This window comes from Penicillium hispanicum, assembly GCF_028827665.1.
Source record: "Penicillium hispanicum strain IBT 35686 chromosome Unknown utg000003l_segment0_segment0, whole genome shotgun sequence".
Lineage (NCBI taxonomy): Eukaryota > Fungi > Ascomycota > Eurotiomycetes > Eurotiales > Aspergillaceae > Penicillium > Penicillium hispanicum.
The window spans coordinates 1,499,073-1,512,489 of NW_026623195.1; the positions used below are offsets into that span (position 1 = coordinate 1,499,073).

General features: G+C 52.8%; 6 protein-coding genes across 6 annotated transcripts; 3 read left to right on the forward strand and 3 right to left on the reverse strand.

Moving 5' to 3' along the window:
• Positions 1–149: 149 nt before the first annotated feature.
• Positions 150–1,510, forward strand: N7459_002974 (WD40 repeat domain-containing protein; the record flags this gene model as incomplete). The annotated part of the gene is made up of 2 exons (XM_056942159.1): positions 150–403; positions 457–1,510. 2 exons carry the CDS (start codon positions 150–152, stop codon positions 1,508–1,510), a joined length of 1,308 nt encoding a protein of 435 aa, XP_056802042.1.
• Positions 1,511–1,571: 61 nt separating this feature from the next.
• On the reverse strand, positions 1,572–3,854 carry dbp7 (putative ATP-dependent RNA helicase; the record flags this gene model as incomplete). The annotated part of the gene is made up of 1 exon (XM_056942160.1): positions 1,572–3,854. One exon carries the CDS (start codon positions 3,852–3,854, stop codon positions 1,572–1,574), a length of 2,283 nt encoding a protein of 760 aa, XP_056802043.1.
• A 248-nt stretch (positions 3,855–4,102) lies between these two features.
• On the reverse strand, positions 4,103–5,029 carry N7459_002976 (pantoate--beta-alanine ligase PAN6; the record flags this gene model as incomplete). Its single annotated transcript, XM_056942161.1, has 1 exon — positions 4,103–5,029. One exon carries the CDS (start codon positions 5,027–5,029, stop codon positions 4,103–4,105), a length of 927 nt encoding a protein of 308 aa, XP_056802044.1.
• Positions 5,030–5,524: 495 nt separating this feature from the next.
• N7459_002977 (lysophospholipid acyltransferase family protein) lies at positions 5,525–8,239 on the forward strand (the record flags this gene model as incomplete). The annotated part of the gene is made up of 6 exons (XM_056942162.1): positions 5,525–6,299; positions 6,353–6,608; positions 6,666–7,341; positions 7,392–7,703; positions 7,768–8,024; positions 8,080–8,239. 6 exons carry the CDS (start codon positions 5,525–5,527, stop codon positions 8,237–8,239), a joined length of 2,436 nt encoding a protein of 811 aa, XP_056802045.1.
• Positions 8,240–8,483: 244 nt separating this feature from the next.
• N7459_002978 (arylsulfotransferase family protein) lies at positions 8,484–10,065 on the reverse strand (the record flags this gene model as incomplete). The annotated part of the gene is made up of 2 exons (XM_056942163.1): positions 8,484–9,164; positions 9,226–10,065. The coding sequence occupies 2 exons, from the start codon at positions 10,063–10,065 to the stop codon at positions 8,484–8,486; spliced, it is 1,521 nt and encodes a 506-aa protein (XP_056802046.1).
• Positions 10,066–11,325: 1,260 nt separating this feature from the next.
• N7459_002979 (ammonium transporter) lies at positions 11,326–12,991 on the forward strand (the record flags this gene model as incomplete). The annotated part of the gene is made up of 5 exons (XM_056942164.1): positions 11,326–11,337; positions 11,394–11,608; positions 11,675–11,855; positions 11,911–12,231; positions 12,290–12,991. 5 exons carry the CDS (start codon positions 11,326–11,328, stop codon positions 12,989–12,991), a joined length of 1,431 nt encoding a protein of 476 aa, XP_056802047.1.
• Positions 12,992–13,417: the final 426 nt, after the last annotated feature.

The following is a 13,417-nucleotide window of genomic DNA, read 5'->3' on the forward strand; positions in this document are numbered from 1 at the left end:
TACAACTGAAAAGGGATAAATAGAGACGCAACGCGAGATCGCGGGGGCGGGGCCCAAAGGCGGTGGTGCGTTCATCCATGCGCGAAGAACCGCCCGTATTCTCTCTTCTTACGTTCTTGTTAGATACGCACATCACTTATCCACGGGGAATGGCTGAACGACCCGGTCAGCCCCAGCACGCCCCAGCTACCCCGGTCTATATTCTCCGGGGTCATGCCGCTCCAATTCACGCGTTGGACATCTTCTCCCGGAACTTGCGGCTTGTATCTGGGGACGCCGAGGGATGGATCGTCGTCTGGGATCTGGTCACCAAAAGACCGGTAACGGTGTGGAAGGCCCATGAGGGAGCTGTACTTGAGGTCAAGGGATTTTGTATTGGCAATGGTGGCTCAGAAATCTATACGTGAGATGCTGCTTCCAAGACGGGCGATGGCCGGATGCTAACCCAACAACCAGACATGGCCGAGACCACAAGCTCTGTGTATGGAAGATCCGAGTAGAGGATGAAGGCTTCTTGGACAAGACCCTACCAGTGGATTATTCAACAGGGAGAGGGTCGGCACAAACAGGGAGCCAGCCCTGGCTGGTGCATTCTCTGCCTGTCAACGCGCTCAATTTCTGCGCTTTTGCTATGACTTTCATCGATGCGATACGAAGCTCATCTACAGGAGATGCCCAGGAGACATCAAATCCTGATAAAATTCTACTTGCGGTGCCCAACGCACTCGACTCTGGAGGAATCGATATTTTCCACCTCCCATCCGAACGCCGAATCACCACCATCCCCTCAGACCCTTCTATTCAAACTGGCATGGTGATGGCTGTCAACATCTTTTTGTCTCCACCAGGCGACGTCTATGTCGTATCCGCTTTCGAAGACGGCCATGTCATGGTCTCCATGCACAGAGGCCCTCTGACCGCAGCCGAGATGGAGCCTGGCAATGCCGCTTCAAGCTCCTGGAGATGGGAGAAGCTCTACATCAGTCGTCCGCATACACAACCAGTTCTTTCAATCGATGTCTCTCCTGCACGCGATTACTTCCTCTCTTCCTCTGCCGATGCTTTGATTATCAAACACCCAATCCCTAGCCCTGACTCCGACGGGGGCATGCCCGTTGTGAACAGGAAGGAAGACTTGCCGTTGAAAACAACCAACACGAAACACTCCGGCCAGCAAGGACTGCGCATGCGCAGGGACGGCAAGATTTACGCCACTGCTGGCTGGGACAGCAGGATAAGGGTGTATTCTGGAAAGACAATGAAGGAGCTAGCTGTGCTGAAGTGGCACCAAGAAGGCTGCTACTCGGTTGCATTTGGAGAAGTTGCGCCCAGTTGTGAGTCGTTGTCCCCCGATGGACCCGAATCAGAAACAAATCCACGACAGATCACACACAGCCAGAGTCTCTCACTCGCAGCTATTCGCCGCCAACGAGACCAGAAAATACAACAAACGCACTGGCTAGCAGCTGGTTCTAAGGATGGGAAAATCTCATTATGGGATATCTACTAAGAAGCAAAATGCTGATGCTCTTGTACAATAATGTATCGCCGGTATAAAAGACAAATGAAAATCAAGCCAGGTTAAATTCGTTGGCGCCTGCCATGTGCTCCCTCATCTTGGCCCTCATCTTGCGCACCGCATCATCCGCAGACGACGGGGCCGGGATATCTTCGTGAGCGCCACCAGCCTTCCTCTTCTGGCCGGCGGCACCCTTGCGTTCCGCCTTGAAGTCCTTCTTCGTATCCTCCTTTCCAGGACGCAGACCGGGCACGTTGATTTTGCCGGGCCGGTCACGCAGGGCGAAAGCCTTGGCAAGATGGCCCAGATGGAGCTCCTTGATATTGAACATGCTCCGTTCGGCAGCGATGTGGGTTGCATAAGCACGAACGTGGGACTGGAAGGCCCGGCGCGCCATTTCAAGGTACTTCGGGTTGTCGAGAGCCCAGCGCTCCACATCCATCTGCCAGTCAGTGGTCTTCTCCTCCCAGTTCTTCTTGTCCGAATCGACGTTTCCGCCGAAGCCACGCTTAAGGATCTCGGTTGCATCGGTGCGGGTGAGAGCTTTGCCTCCGTCACGGTAACCACGCTTGAGGACTTCCACGTAGTTTTCTTCACATCCGGGCTGGAGGAAGATAAGAGCGCGGCCGTCGCGGCCCAGACGGGCGGTCCGACCAATGCGGTGCGTGTGGTCATCTGCGCTGAAAGCCGGGTCGTATTCGATGACCAGATCAACATTGGGCAGATCCAGACCTCGGGCGGCCACGTCGGTACAGATCAATACAGAGGCCTCAGAGCTGCGAGAAAATGAATTCAACGTGGCCGTTCGGACATGCTGAGGAAGGGAGCCGTGTAACCGGTGGAGAATGACGGGATTCGCAGAATTGGAGAAGGCCGTGGCTGGAGCGATGGTGCCATGGGGAGACAGCTTTTCCCGCTCTTCTTGCTTTTTCTCTTCCTCGTTGTCGTCGTTATCGTCACTATCGTTGGTTGACTTTTGTTCTCTGTCTGCAGCATTCCTTGTGAACAACTCGAAGTGGAAATCGACCGAGTCGGCACAGGAAACGAAAACAATAGCTTTCATCACGGAGCCCTTCCGAATAAACGTCCTTTTCAAATATGCGGTCAATGAGACCAAACGCAACTTCGCCGCAACAATCGCGTAAGACTGCTTCAGTTGCGCGGGAACGCGGAAGGAATCCTCCTCGCCATTGTTCCGCGATTGCTCATCTTCGTCCGCGGGGTCGGCCTTGATATGCACTGCATCCTTCAAACTGATCTCTCCCAGTCGTTGCACATTCATCTTCAGCGTAGCGGAACATAGAATTGTCGTTCTCCTCGTTGGCACGCCTGGAATACGACTAGGTCGTTGCCTGGCGTCCAGTTTCTTGACAATTCCTTGTAGTTCCTCTTCAAATCCCATGTCCATCAAGCGATCACCTTCGTCCAGAACGAGCCATCGCACATTGCTGACATCAAGGACTTGCGTGTTATCCAGATGATCTACCAGTCGTCCAGGCGTAGCAACCAGAATGTTCAATCCTTTCCTCAGACGAGCCTTTTCCGATTTTTTCTTTTCCCCACCAATCACCGTACCCCCGACAATCCAGTTCGCACATCGAAGGAGATTCTCCAATACGACTGAGATCTGCTTGCACAACTCACGGGTCGGAGCCAGAATGATCGCAAACAGCCCACTGTCACGATGGACGCCATCCTCCTTGGTTGCCTTGGAGAGAGCCATGATCCGTTGCACCAGAGGGAGAAGATAGGCTAGAGTTTTCCCCGATCCAGTTTCAGCTTGGATGAACGCATCGCTTTCCTCCTTCAGCAATTGTTTAATCGACGCCTTTTGAATCGCAGTTGGTGTCTTCAACTCTAACTTGGTGAGGAGATGCGCGGCAAGATTGGGCGACAGACCCAGATTCGTAAACGTGTCTAGTCCATCGATGAGGGGCGCATTCGTCGGTTTTGCGTCCTCGGTCACTTCCTCCTTTTGCGGTTCTTCAACATTGACTGGTTGCGGGTTGCTGGTGAACAGCGACGAAACAAATTGGCGGGGATGCTGGTGCGACGCCTGCGGCTGGGATCGCGACCGGCGATCAGCATTTGGGCCCGAAGTCTCAGAGTCGGTTGTCTTTTGTCGCTTGGTAGGTCTCGTCGTCGGAATCTGAATCTTGTTCGGGTTCTTCGACTCGTTATTACGTTTGCTAGCGTCGCCGCCAGTGCCAGGACCACGCTGGGAGCGCTTTTTCGCGGAGAGACGGTCTCGCCATGTCCCTCCTTTGAACTTGGCCTCGGGCTTGATGACGGAGTCGCCGATGGCAAAGTTTAAAAGCATTCCATCGTCGGCCATTGTGAAGACTGTTTCCCGGCGACCGGGGTGAACGACGCGAAAGAAAACTGCGGATGAGGCGTTGCCATCGAGACTTTTTTTCCCGCCAAGACCCGCAGGAATTTTCTCGGCCCGGAGCCCTACAGACATGCCCTACTTACCGCTTTCGAAGGACTGTAAAGCATTGCAACTCCGTTCAGACATGATCTATGGTTGCTATGTACATGAAAGATGTGTTTTGTTGGTGCTTCTTTCTTTTCCCTTCCTGATTATGACTGTGGCTGTAGAATTAGGTTGTCGATTAGGCGCACCGGAACTTTTCCATCGCCCAATCCGCAATTTTCGTGAGGCCTAGTCTCTTCTAACGGCGCCATCTTGAGAGCAGCGCTGAGCACGGCACCCTTGGCGGGTTGGACAAGATCCAGCTCGTCCAAAGTATCAGGATCAGCGAGGGAGATATAGTCGACTTCGAAAAGCGCCCGCTCCGGCGGAGATAGTGCCTGTTGCTCTGAGAGCACCCGGCCAGTGATATTGCGTGCAGCTCCCAAGATTTCTGCACGGGTTGTTTTGCCTGCTCGATATGCTTCTTCGGCAGTCTTCAGGGCTTTGTAGATAGTAAGCCCTACCGCACGTCTCCGATCGCCGAGGTAGACATTGCGGGAGCTTAATGCGAGTCCATCAGCCTCGCGTGCTGTGCTCACGATCCGTACTTCCGTACCAATAAGGAAGTCCTGGACCATGCGCTTGATAATCACTGTTTGCTGGACGTCTTTCTGTCCAAAGTAAACGCGATCTGGGGTGGTAGCATTGAATAGCTTCATACAGACAGTCGCGACACCCCGGAAGAAGACTGGTCGGGAGCCACCCTCGAGCTTTGTGGACAGCGGAGTAATAGTGACAAAGGAGCCCTGGCCGTCGATCTCCGATGAAGGAGGCAAAGTAGGGTACATGACCTTGGATGTTGGCGCGAAGATAGCCGTAATTCGTCCTGTGCCTACTCCGGAGCCATCATTTGCCAGTTCCTTATTGAGTTCTTCTAGCTTTTCCACGTCATTGTCCCAGGTGCGAGGGTAGCTGGACAAGTCTTCATTGACACCGAATTGAGTTGGATTGACGTAGATGCTGACGAAAATATCGGTGTTTTCGCGCGCCGCCTCCCGAATCAGGGAAAGATGACCTTCGTGCAGAGCACCCATGGTGGGGACAAAGCCCACGGTGCGGTCATTCTGTAATAATTGTCGGCGAAATTGGCGAAGTGGTGGAACATCACGGAAGACTTGGAAGGAAGGCCGGTAGATTGCGCGCGAAGCAGCAGCTAGGAAAGCGCCAGATGGTCAGCTCGGGGCCAGCTAGGGCGAGGCAGCGAGAACATACCGGAGAAAGACCGCACACCGTGCACCAGGCGAGACATAGTGGAAGAAAGCTTCAGCCTGGTCAATCCTACACATCATTGCAGCACTAAAATCCCTCCGCGTCGGCCGAGACCGGCCCACGTGACTGGGCACCTCGGCTGTTCTCGCGAAGCGCGAGTCGTGGAACATTCTTATTCAATCACGTCTGGGGACGATCGCCCGCTTTTGTTGGGACCGCGGGAACTATGGCCTTCGTCCCGCACCTGCGACAACCTACTCCATTCCTCTATGGCCTCACCATCTATAACCTAGCTTCCTCTCTGCCTCCAACCCTCCAGAATGCCGCCCAAGTCATCCATCGCTGACGATCATTCCGCCCCGGACTTGGAGATCGTGGGCGACCAGCTCACAATCCACCCGTCTGGCTTCACGGGAGGCCCGGAGACTCAAGATGACCCCATCACCGAACGCAATCTCGTGCGCCATATGGCCCGCTTTCGCGAAAACCCCCTGGAATTCCTACGCGAAGTGAGTCTATACATGTCCGGCACGGGCTGGCGCGCTTACGACAACGTCATTGGTCAACCGGTCTTCTACCCCGGATTTTCGGAGAAAATGAAATCGTCCATCCTGGCGAGCACCATGTTGCAGGAAAAAGTCAGAGAATTGGCCAGCACCCGCCTCTCGGTGGAAGAGAAGGAAGGGCTCCTGGCAATCAGAGAAGGCACGACATTAGACCAGAAGCGGGCGCGTCGCCGATATGAGATTGAAAGTAGCCTGCTGGAAGTGGTGGACACGATGATGGACAATATGATCTGCAAGATGGAAAGCAACGCATTTATTCGCGGCGCATACTATATGTGTACCCAGCTGCTGACTCGGGCGTACCACCAAGGGGTCCATGTGTCGAGTGAGGAGGTCCTGCGTCTGAGGTCGGTGGCTGAAGAAGCTGCCAAGAAAAAGCAGTCGATTGTCTTTCTTCCATGTCACAAGTCCCACGTCGACTATGTTTCCCTTCAGATCATTTGTTACCGACTGGGAATCGGGCTGCCTGTTGTTGTCGCGGGCGATAACTTGAACATTCCGCTGCTCGGTCCATTCTTGCAGCATGCTGGTGGGTCTCGGGCTCTATCATAAAGCCTCTTGACTACATACTAATCGGTATAGGTGCCATGTGGATTCGACGCAGCTTCGGAAATGACCCGCTGTATCATACCGTTGTGCAGGCCTATATCGATACTATTCTTCGAGAAGGGTTCAACCTTGAATGCTTTATCGAAGGTGGCCGCTCGCGAACGGGAAAACTGTTGTCCCCAAAGTTCGGAATTCTCAGCTTTATTGTCGACAGTGTACTGTCTGGTCGGGTCGATGATACCATCATTTGCCCAGTAAGCACGCAGTACGATAAGGTCATCGAAACTGAGTATGGAAGCCATGTCGCATTGTTGTTTACAGGGCTCACTGCTAACAAAACTTCTAGATCATATATCAGTGAGCTTCTAGGCCAGCCTAAGCAAAAGGAGAATTTGGCAGACCTTATCTCATCCTCTTCGGTTTTATCTCTCAAGTTGGGGCGGGTCGATGTTCGATTCCACGAACCCTGGAGTCTGCGGGAATTCCTCACTCAGCAGCTTACCCGGCTAAACCAGTCCTCTCCGGGCAGCGACCAGAAACTAGCTCATGCTGAACGAGGTCGGATCCTGAGAACACTCGGCTACCGTGTTCTGTCCGAAATCAACGACGTTTCCGTCATGATGCCGACGGCACTCGTGGGAACTGTACTTCTGACATTGCGCGGTCGCGGGGTTGGCAAGGGAGAACTGGTTCGGCGACTCAACTGGCTCTGTGACCGTGTGCGCACTAAAGGTGGGCGAGTGGCTCATTTCTATCGCTCACCCACCGAGTTGGTTGTCGACCGCGCCTTGGATGTTCTGGGCCCCAAACTTGTTGGAGTGGTTTCTGGCTTGGTTGAGCCAACATACTACGCGGTCGACCGCTTCCAGCTATCTTTCTACCGCAATATGCTTATCCATCTGTTCATCACTGAGGCGCTAGTTTCTGTTGCCATGTACACCAAGATCAAGCAGGGTGGCGGGCCCACCAACCAGCGGATTTCCTACGAGGCGTTGAGGAACCAAGTTTCTTTTCTGTCCCAGGTACGTCATATGCCGGGATCCACTCGAATATAGCTAATGATCACAAACAGCTGTTCCGTGGTGAATTCATCTTCCCAACGGAAGGCCTAGCCACCAACCTAGAAAACACATTGCACGGGCTGGAGACGGACGATGTGATTAAGGTCACCCGAGCTGACTCTGGTGTGCCTCAGTATGTTGAACTGAGTGACACTGAACGCCATTGTGGGCGGGAGAACTATGACTTTTACTGTTTCCTGATATGGCCATTCATCGAGGCCTCATGGCTTGGTGCCGTATCTCTTCTTGGCCTGGCGCCACCTCTTGAAGCGTCGAACAACGTTTGGATTGACATGAAGAAGGCTCAGGATAGCGCACAGCTCGTAAGTTCTACCGCTTGTTTATCTGCATCCTGCCATGCTCAGTCTAATTGCTAACAACATGTAGCTTGGCAAAACGTTGTATCACCAAGGCGATCTCTCATATTTCGAGGCTGTCAACAAAGAGACGCTGAGAAACTCCTATCAGCGCTTCGAAGAGGAAGGCATTATACTTGTTGCCAAAGACAGGGAGTCTCGGACCGGGCCTTGCCTGCGCCTCGCTCCAGAATGGACCCCAGAAAGACATTCCGTCACTGGTAAAGTATTGGACCGTGGGCGGCTATGGGACTTTACCGAGTTGATCGCCCAATCACGTCGCGAAGGGTAAGTGCTATCCCCAACAAATTCCCTCTTTATATGTGCTAATGAAAACGTACAGGAAAAATCGCCGTGATGGTGCAACTGTTTCCTCTCGCGTCTTGACCATGTCGGATGTTGTTGGACGCCAATTGTTCCATAATGCGGCAGCTCCAGCACCCGCTGATGTGTCCTCCAAGCAGATGCGCCGCAAGGCCATCGGAACAGACTCCAAGTTATAGGGACTTCATGCTTTCACGAACATCCAACTGATTTGTTTTCCGCTATGTCATACCTGGTTGTATTCATGCGACATTCGCTTCACACGAAAGCCATAATAAAATACCCCCTTTTGTTCTGGTTGACTTTTTTTTCACTCGATGTGCAAATGTTATCAATTTGATGAATATAGTCGCGACCAACCAGTTATCTATGCCCCTCCATCATCAATCATGTCTTTAAGCACAATGGCCTTCAATAGCATACTCAGCAACCCTGTCCAACAATCACGGACTCTGATCTCATCCCATCACCAACACCGCCCACTGCCTCAACTTCAATCGAGTCTGCATCTATAAGGCTTTCCACCGTGATTCGTGTCTCAAACCCATTACGCACAGCAGTTTGCTTTACTTCAGAGCCAGAGTAGACCTTCCACGACTCCACATCCGTCGCTCCATTCCAGCTCACATAAACAGCAGTTGTCCCCTCGTCGCCAGACGAGCACGCCACCACATCGGGTTTCGTAGACGGACGACCGATCCAAGGATACCGATAGGCACGATAAGTCTGCATGGCACTGTCGTAGCCAAACCAAGCTCGCATAACGACTCTGCCCTCTCCATCATACTCTTCGATCTTGGGCACGGCACCATGATCCTGCAGGACATGTCCGTTGCCCAAGGGCTGATAACTGCCCTGAGACTCGGCATACACTGGCTCCTCAGCATCCCACATCCGACTTTTGAGGGTCACTCGTTTCGCGCCGTGCAGCTCAATCTCCAGGACCATGCCCGTGGTCAACGCAGTGCGGCCAGTGAACTCGGTGTTATCGTTGTTGTGCATCCCCAGCGTGACGCGCTCGAGCGTTTGTGTTTGGAAGCGTACATCGTGCTGGTAGCAGAAGCTGGTGCCCAGGCCCAGCTGGAAGTCGCCACCAGTGCGTCCCTGTCGGTCGATATTAGTGCATTCTGTAACGCGATCCATCGAACGCCCCGATGTAACGTACATGAAGGTGCCAGATGACCGAACCATTTGACGCGAGCAAAAAGACGCTGCACATGTACCGCGACGACACGAGGTACGAGTCGCCGTACTTGTAGACGGAGTTCAGGTGAGGATAGCCATACGGATCAGTCCTGTTGTAGCCCGATTCATCAAGCGGCGCGCGGACATTCGTGATAGGAAGCTCGTCGACGTGCTCGTGTGCACTCCATCGAAAGAGGATGCCATTTGTGTTGATATCGATCTCGTAGACGAGTCCATCCTGGATCCAGCCCTGCTTGGGCCCGCCCACGGCCGTCAGGTCTGCCTGGGTGACGTTGACGGCAGTGACGAGAATTGTTCCGTGATCGGTGAGCTGGCTCTCGTGGATATCAATGCATGAGTCAAAGCCCATGGGATCGAAGACTGTGACGAACTTCTCGGACTGGCAGTCCAGCGTGACGCGGTGGATCTCGTCGTAGGAGCTGTTCAGGATGCTGATATATCCGAATCCAAAGCCGTTGCCGGCGTATCCTGTCCAGTATGCGATGACAGGCTCCCCGTTTAGCATCTGAGGCTGGAGGGCTGAGTAGTTGCCGCTGGGGCCTCGCCACACCAGCTGTCCGTCATCTGAATAGATGACTGGATATCCTTCCCCTCGGGTGGTATCTTCTGGCGAGAAGAAGAGATACCCAGGCTCGGTCTGGCCCGTTTTGGTGACATTTAAAAAGGGAGTTTGGATCGAAGAGCTCTTGTAAGTCTCAAGTAGCACTAGTGCATCATTCGATTGTGCTAGACCGACAGCCAGGCAGCCGGCAAAGAGGGCAAACGCCTGGGGGAGGCATCTTCTACGAGGGCGACCCATTGCACCTGAGCAAGATGTTGGTGAAAATTATCTGCGCACTGGAGGCTGCCTTTCTATTACAGGTCCGGCGCCAGTCCTACCTATATATATATGTCCGTCGTTCATGTTTGTGAGAGACGAGAGTATTTGTGGCACCTCATCCCCCGCAAGTAAACCTCCGAAGAGATAGGTCATATTTGATGTTTTCGGCGAACGATATCCCCTGCACAAACTGAGATATGTGATGTTAAGCATGTAAATAGCCATAGGGTCATTCTCTTGTGGAGTGGGCAGTAGCTTGGGCCTTCGCCTGTCGATCTATATAGCATACCCGGCCCTGTTGACCACCTCTTTTCTAGTTTAAGTGCATGGAGATGCTTCTATTGTTTGCTCTTGTGCCCTTCTGTACCACATGTCATCGCAAGGTGTCTAAGTGTGTTTGCTTATCCCTCCTTAAACCGATTCAAGTATCGACTAAGCAGGGCTGGGTCCATCCGCCGTATAATACAACTGAACTCATACAGAGGGTGGGTGATACAAGGCCTGAACTACCATTGTGTCTGTCTGGTTCTCCATTCAAGTGCGGCAAGAGGTCTTGAAAACGAAGAACTCGGTTACCAGCCCGGTATTTGAATATAGAGGGAAATGGTAGCTTTGGCCTGTACCCATAACAGTATATCCGAATCATGAATATCGACGTTCCCATCGAATAGGAATAATATTGGAACTGCATGGTTGTCCTTATTCAAGTGCAATTCCCCACAAGACTGCCGAAGTCTCATAACAAGTGTCCGCCCATCAAGTAGCAAGGTAAACGCTCGCTGACACGCAGAATCATGCCAAGAAAGTGGCGTGCGATAAGATCGTCGGGTGATAACGAGACCCTAAACCCCAGATGGTTGTCAGATCCGGGCTGCCAAAATGGGGGAGACATGGTTGGACTGCGTTATCTTGTCTGCATGACCGACCGCATCCTTATCAAAAGCAGCGGCTCTGTTTATCACAGTCGACGAAGCGCATCGCAGCGGTATTCAACACGGACTGGCCAATTTTGCTTCAGCATGGCGTCTGTCTTCCATGTTTCAGGTCGAGAAAAGCGAATGTCAGGTCTTGGCTGTCTGAGCGATAGATAAGGAATTGATTATTTGTCGATCGTATCATCGTGATGCGTAACAGACATAACAGCCTTTTATATGCCCGTCCCCATCCATCCGAGAGCTGTGAGCGGTTTGCTGTGCAGTCACCGGCGCTGTTTATACTCATCCTCCATTAGCCCTGGACATGGCTGACGTTGTACGTCGATCATCTCCAACGATTCCCATCGCTCGCTGCTGACTATGCGTAAGCAGCCAGTGTTCAATGCCTCCATCCCTCGGGGTGGAGATCCTACCCAGGTTAACGTGAACACGCAATACCAAGGCTTCGAATACAACTATACCTACATCGTGTTCTGCGGATTCATCGTCTGGCTGATTATCCCTGGCATTGGCCTGCTCTACAGCGGCCTCGCCCGAAGGAAGTCTGCGCTGACATTACTATTTCAGTCGTTCATGGTCGTCGCAGTGTATGTTCCGATGTTGACATTGGGCTTAACGGAGGTATATATAACTGACACGCAGTCGGGAGACAGAACCACTTTCCAATGGATGTTCTGGGGCTACTCCTTAGCCTATGCACGCGATGCAAGCCCATTCATAGGAAACTTGAAAAACTTTGGACTGAAAGAGATGATGGCGGCGCCGTCGCCAGGCTCGGCTGTTCTGCCAGAGATCGTCTTCTGCTTTTATCAGCTGTTGTTTTGCGCGTGCACGGTGAGCTCCACAAGAGATCATGAGGAGAAGTCGTGTTGACAAAGATTTATCATAGGTAATGATCGTTGTGGGCGGTGCATTTGAACGAGGTAATATGATTCCGGCATTAATTTTTAGCTTCTGGTGGGCTACCATCGTGTACTGTCCCATTGCCTGCTGGACCTGGAACAGCAACGGATGGCTGTACAACCTCCCTTCTCTGGATTTCGCTGGAGGTGGACCCGTACATATCGCGTCGGGCTGGTCAGCACTTGCCTACGCCTTGATTCTGGGAAAGCGAAAGCATCTGGATGAGCCCTCACACGCAAAGCCGCACAACACCACGTTGGTCTTCCTGGGGACGACGTTGATCTGGTTTGGCTGGTTTGGATTCAATGTCAGTTGCATACCCCCTGATTCTTAATCTTACTTTGCTGATGATTGTTTTTCAATAGGGTGGCTCAGCCCTCAATGCCAGCGTGAGAGCGATGCTGGCGGCATTCAACACCAATACGGCGGCCTGCACTGGAGTGCTCGGATGGGTGCTCGTGGACTACATAAAAAACAGAGGAAAGTTCTCCGTGGTTGGTGCCTGTGAAGGAGCAATTGCCGGTCTAGTCGGTATCACACCAGCTGCCGGCTTTGTGTCCTGTTGGCTCGCTGCCTGCATTGGATTCCTGACGAGCATCGCATGTGCGCTACTCCAGAATATCAACGACTGGCTGCGCATTGACGAAGGGATGGACGTTTTCAAGCTCCATGGTATTGGAGGCATGATCGGGGCTTTCCTGACTGGGATTTTCGCGTCCAGTTCCATCGCAGCACTCGACGGATCGACCGAGGCCGAGGGTGGTATTGACGGCAACGGGATGCAAGTTGGGAAACAACTGGCCGAGGTGTGCGCCATTTCTGCATATTCATTCGTGGTGTCTTGCATTTTGCTCTACATTCTGAAATTCATCCCGGGCATGCACCTCCGAGTGAATGAGGAAGCGGAAATGGTCGGTTTGGACCGGGCGCAATTTGTTGACGAGCAGATCGGGGAGCGTGCCATGCTTGCCGATCTTCTCGGGGCGGCGACAGCGGCTGATGCAAGATTGGTGGATGAGAGCGAGACCGCAGGCGTATCGGTTGGTGCCAAGGTGTTCAAGACGTAAAAAAGGGTCTTGACGCGTGGTGGTTAGTGTTTGTAGAACATTTGGTGAGAGTTGATGACGCGTAGGGTGTCATGTCCCGGAAGGGTAGCAATGTGAACAGATCTTGAGAGTTGTTCAGCCATGGGTGTACTCGTAGCGAATCGATCCAGAGGCTTAAAAGTGGGGGTTTTGCATGGGCGACCGACGATCTCTCGGGCCCCGAGACCGTGGATTTTCATTCGACCGCGGCCGCAATAAAAATAAACCAAGACTTGAGCGGACCGGTCTTGGATGGCAGCGAGTTGTTGTCCGAGACCGTGAGATTGAGACAATACATGCGGAGACTGCGCTACCGGCTTCCGCTTCTTGCGTTATTGTTAGAGTGGCACAAGAATCAGCCCTCCACGATCCGGTCTCAGTAGAGATGCGGAGGATGGCGTGCCAAGC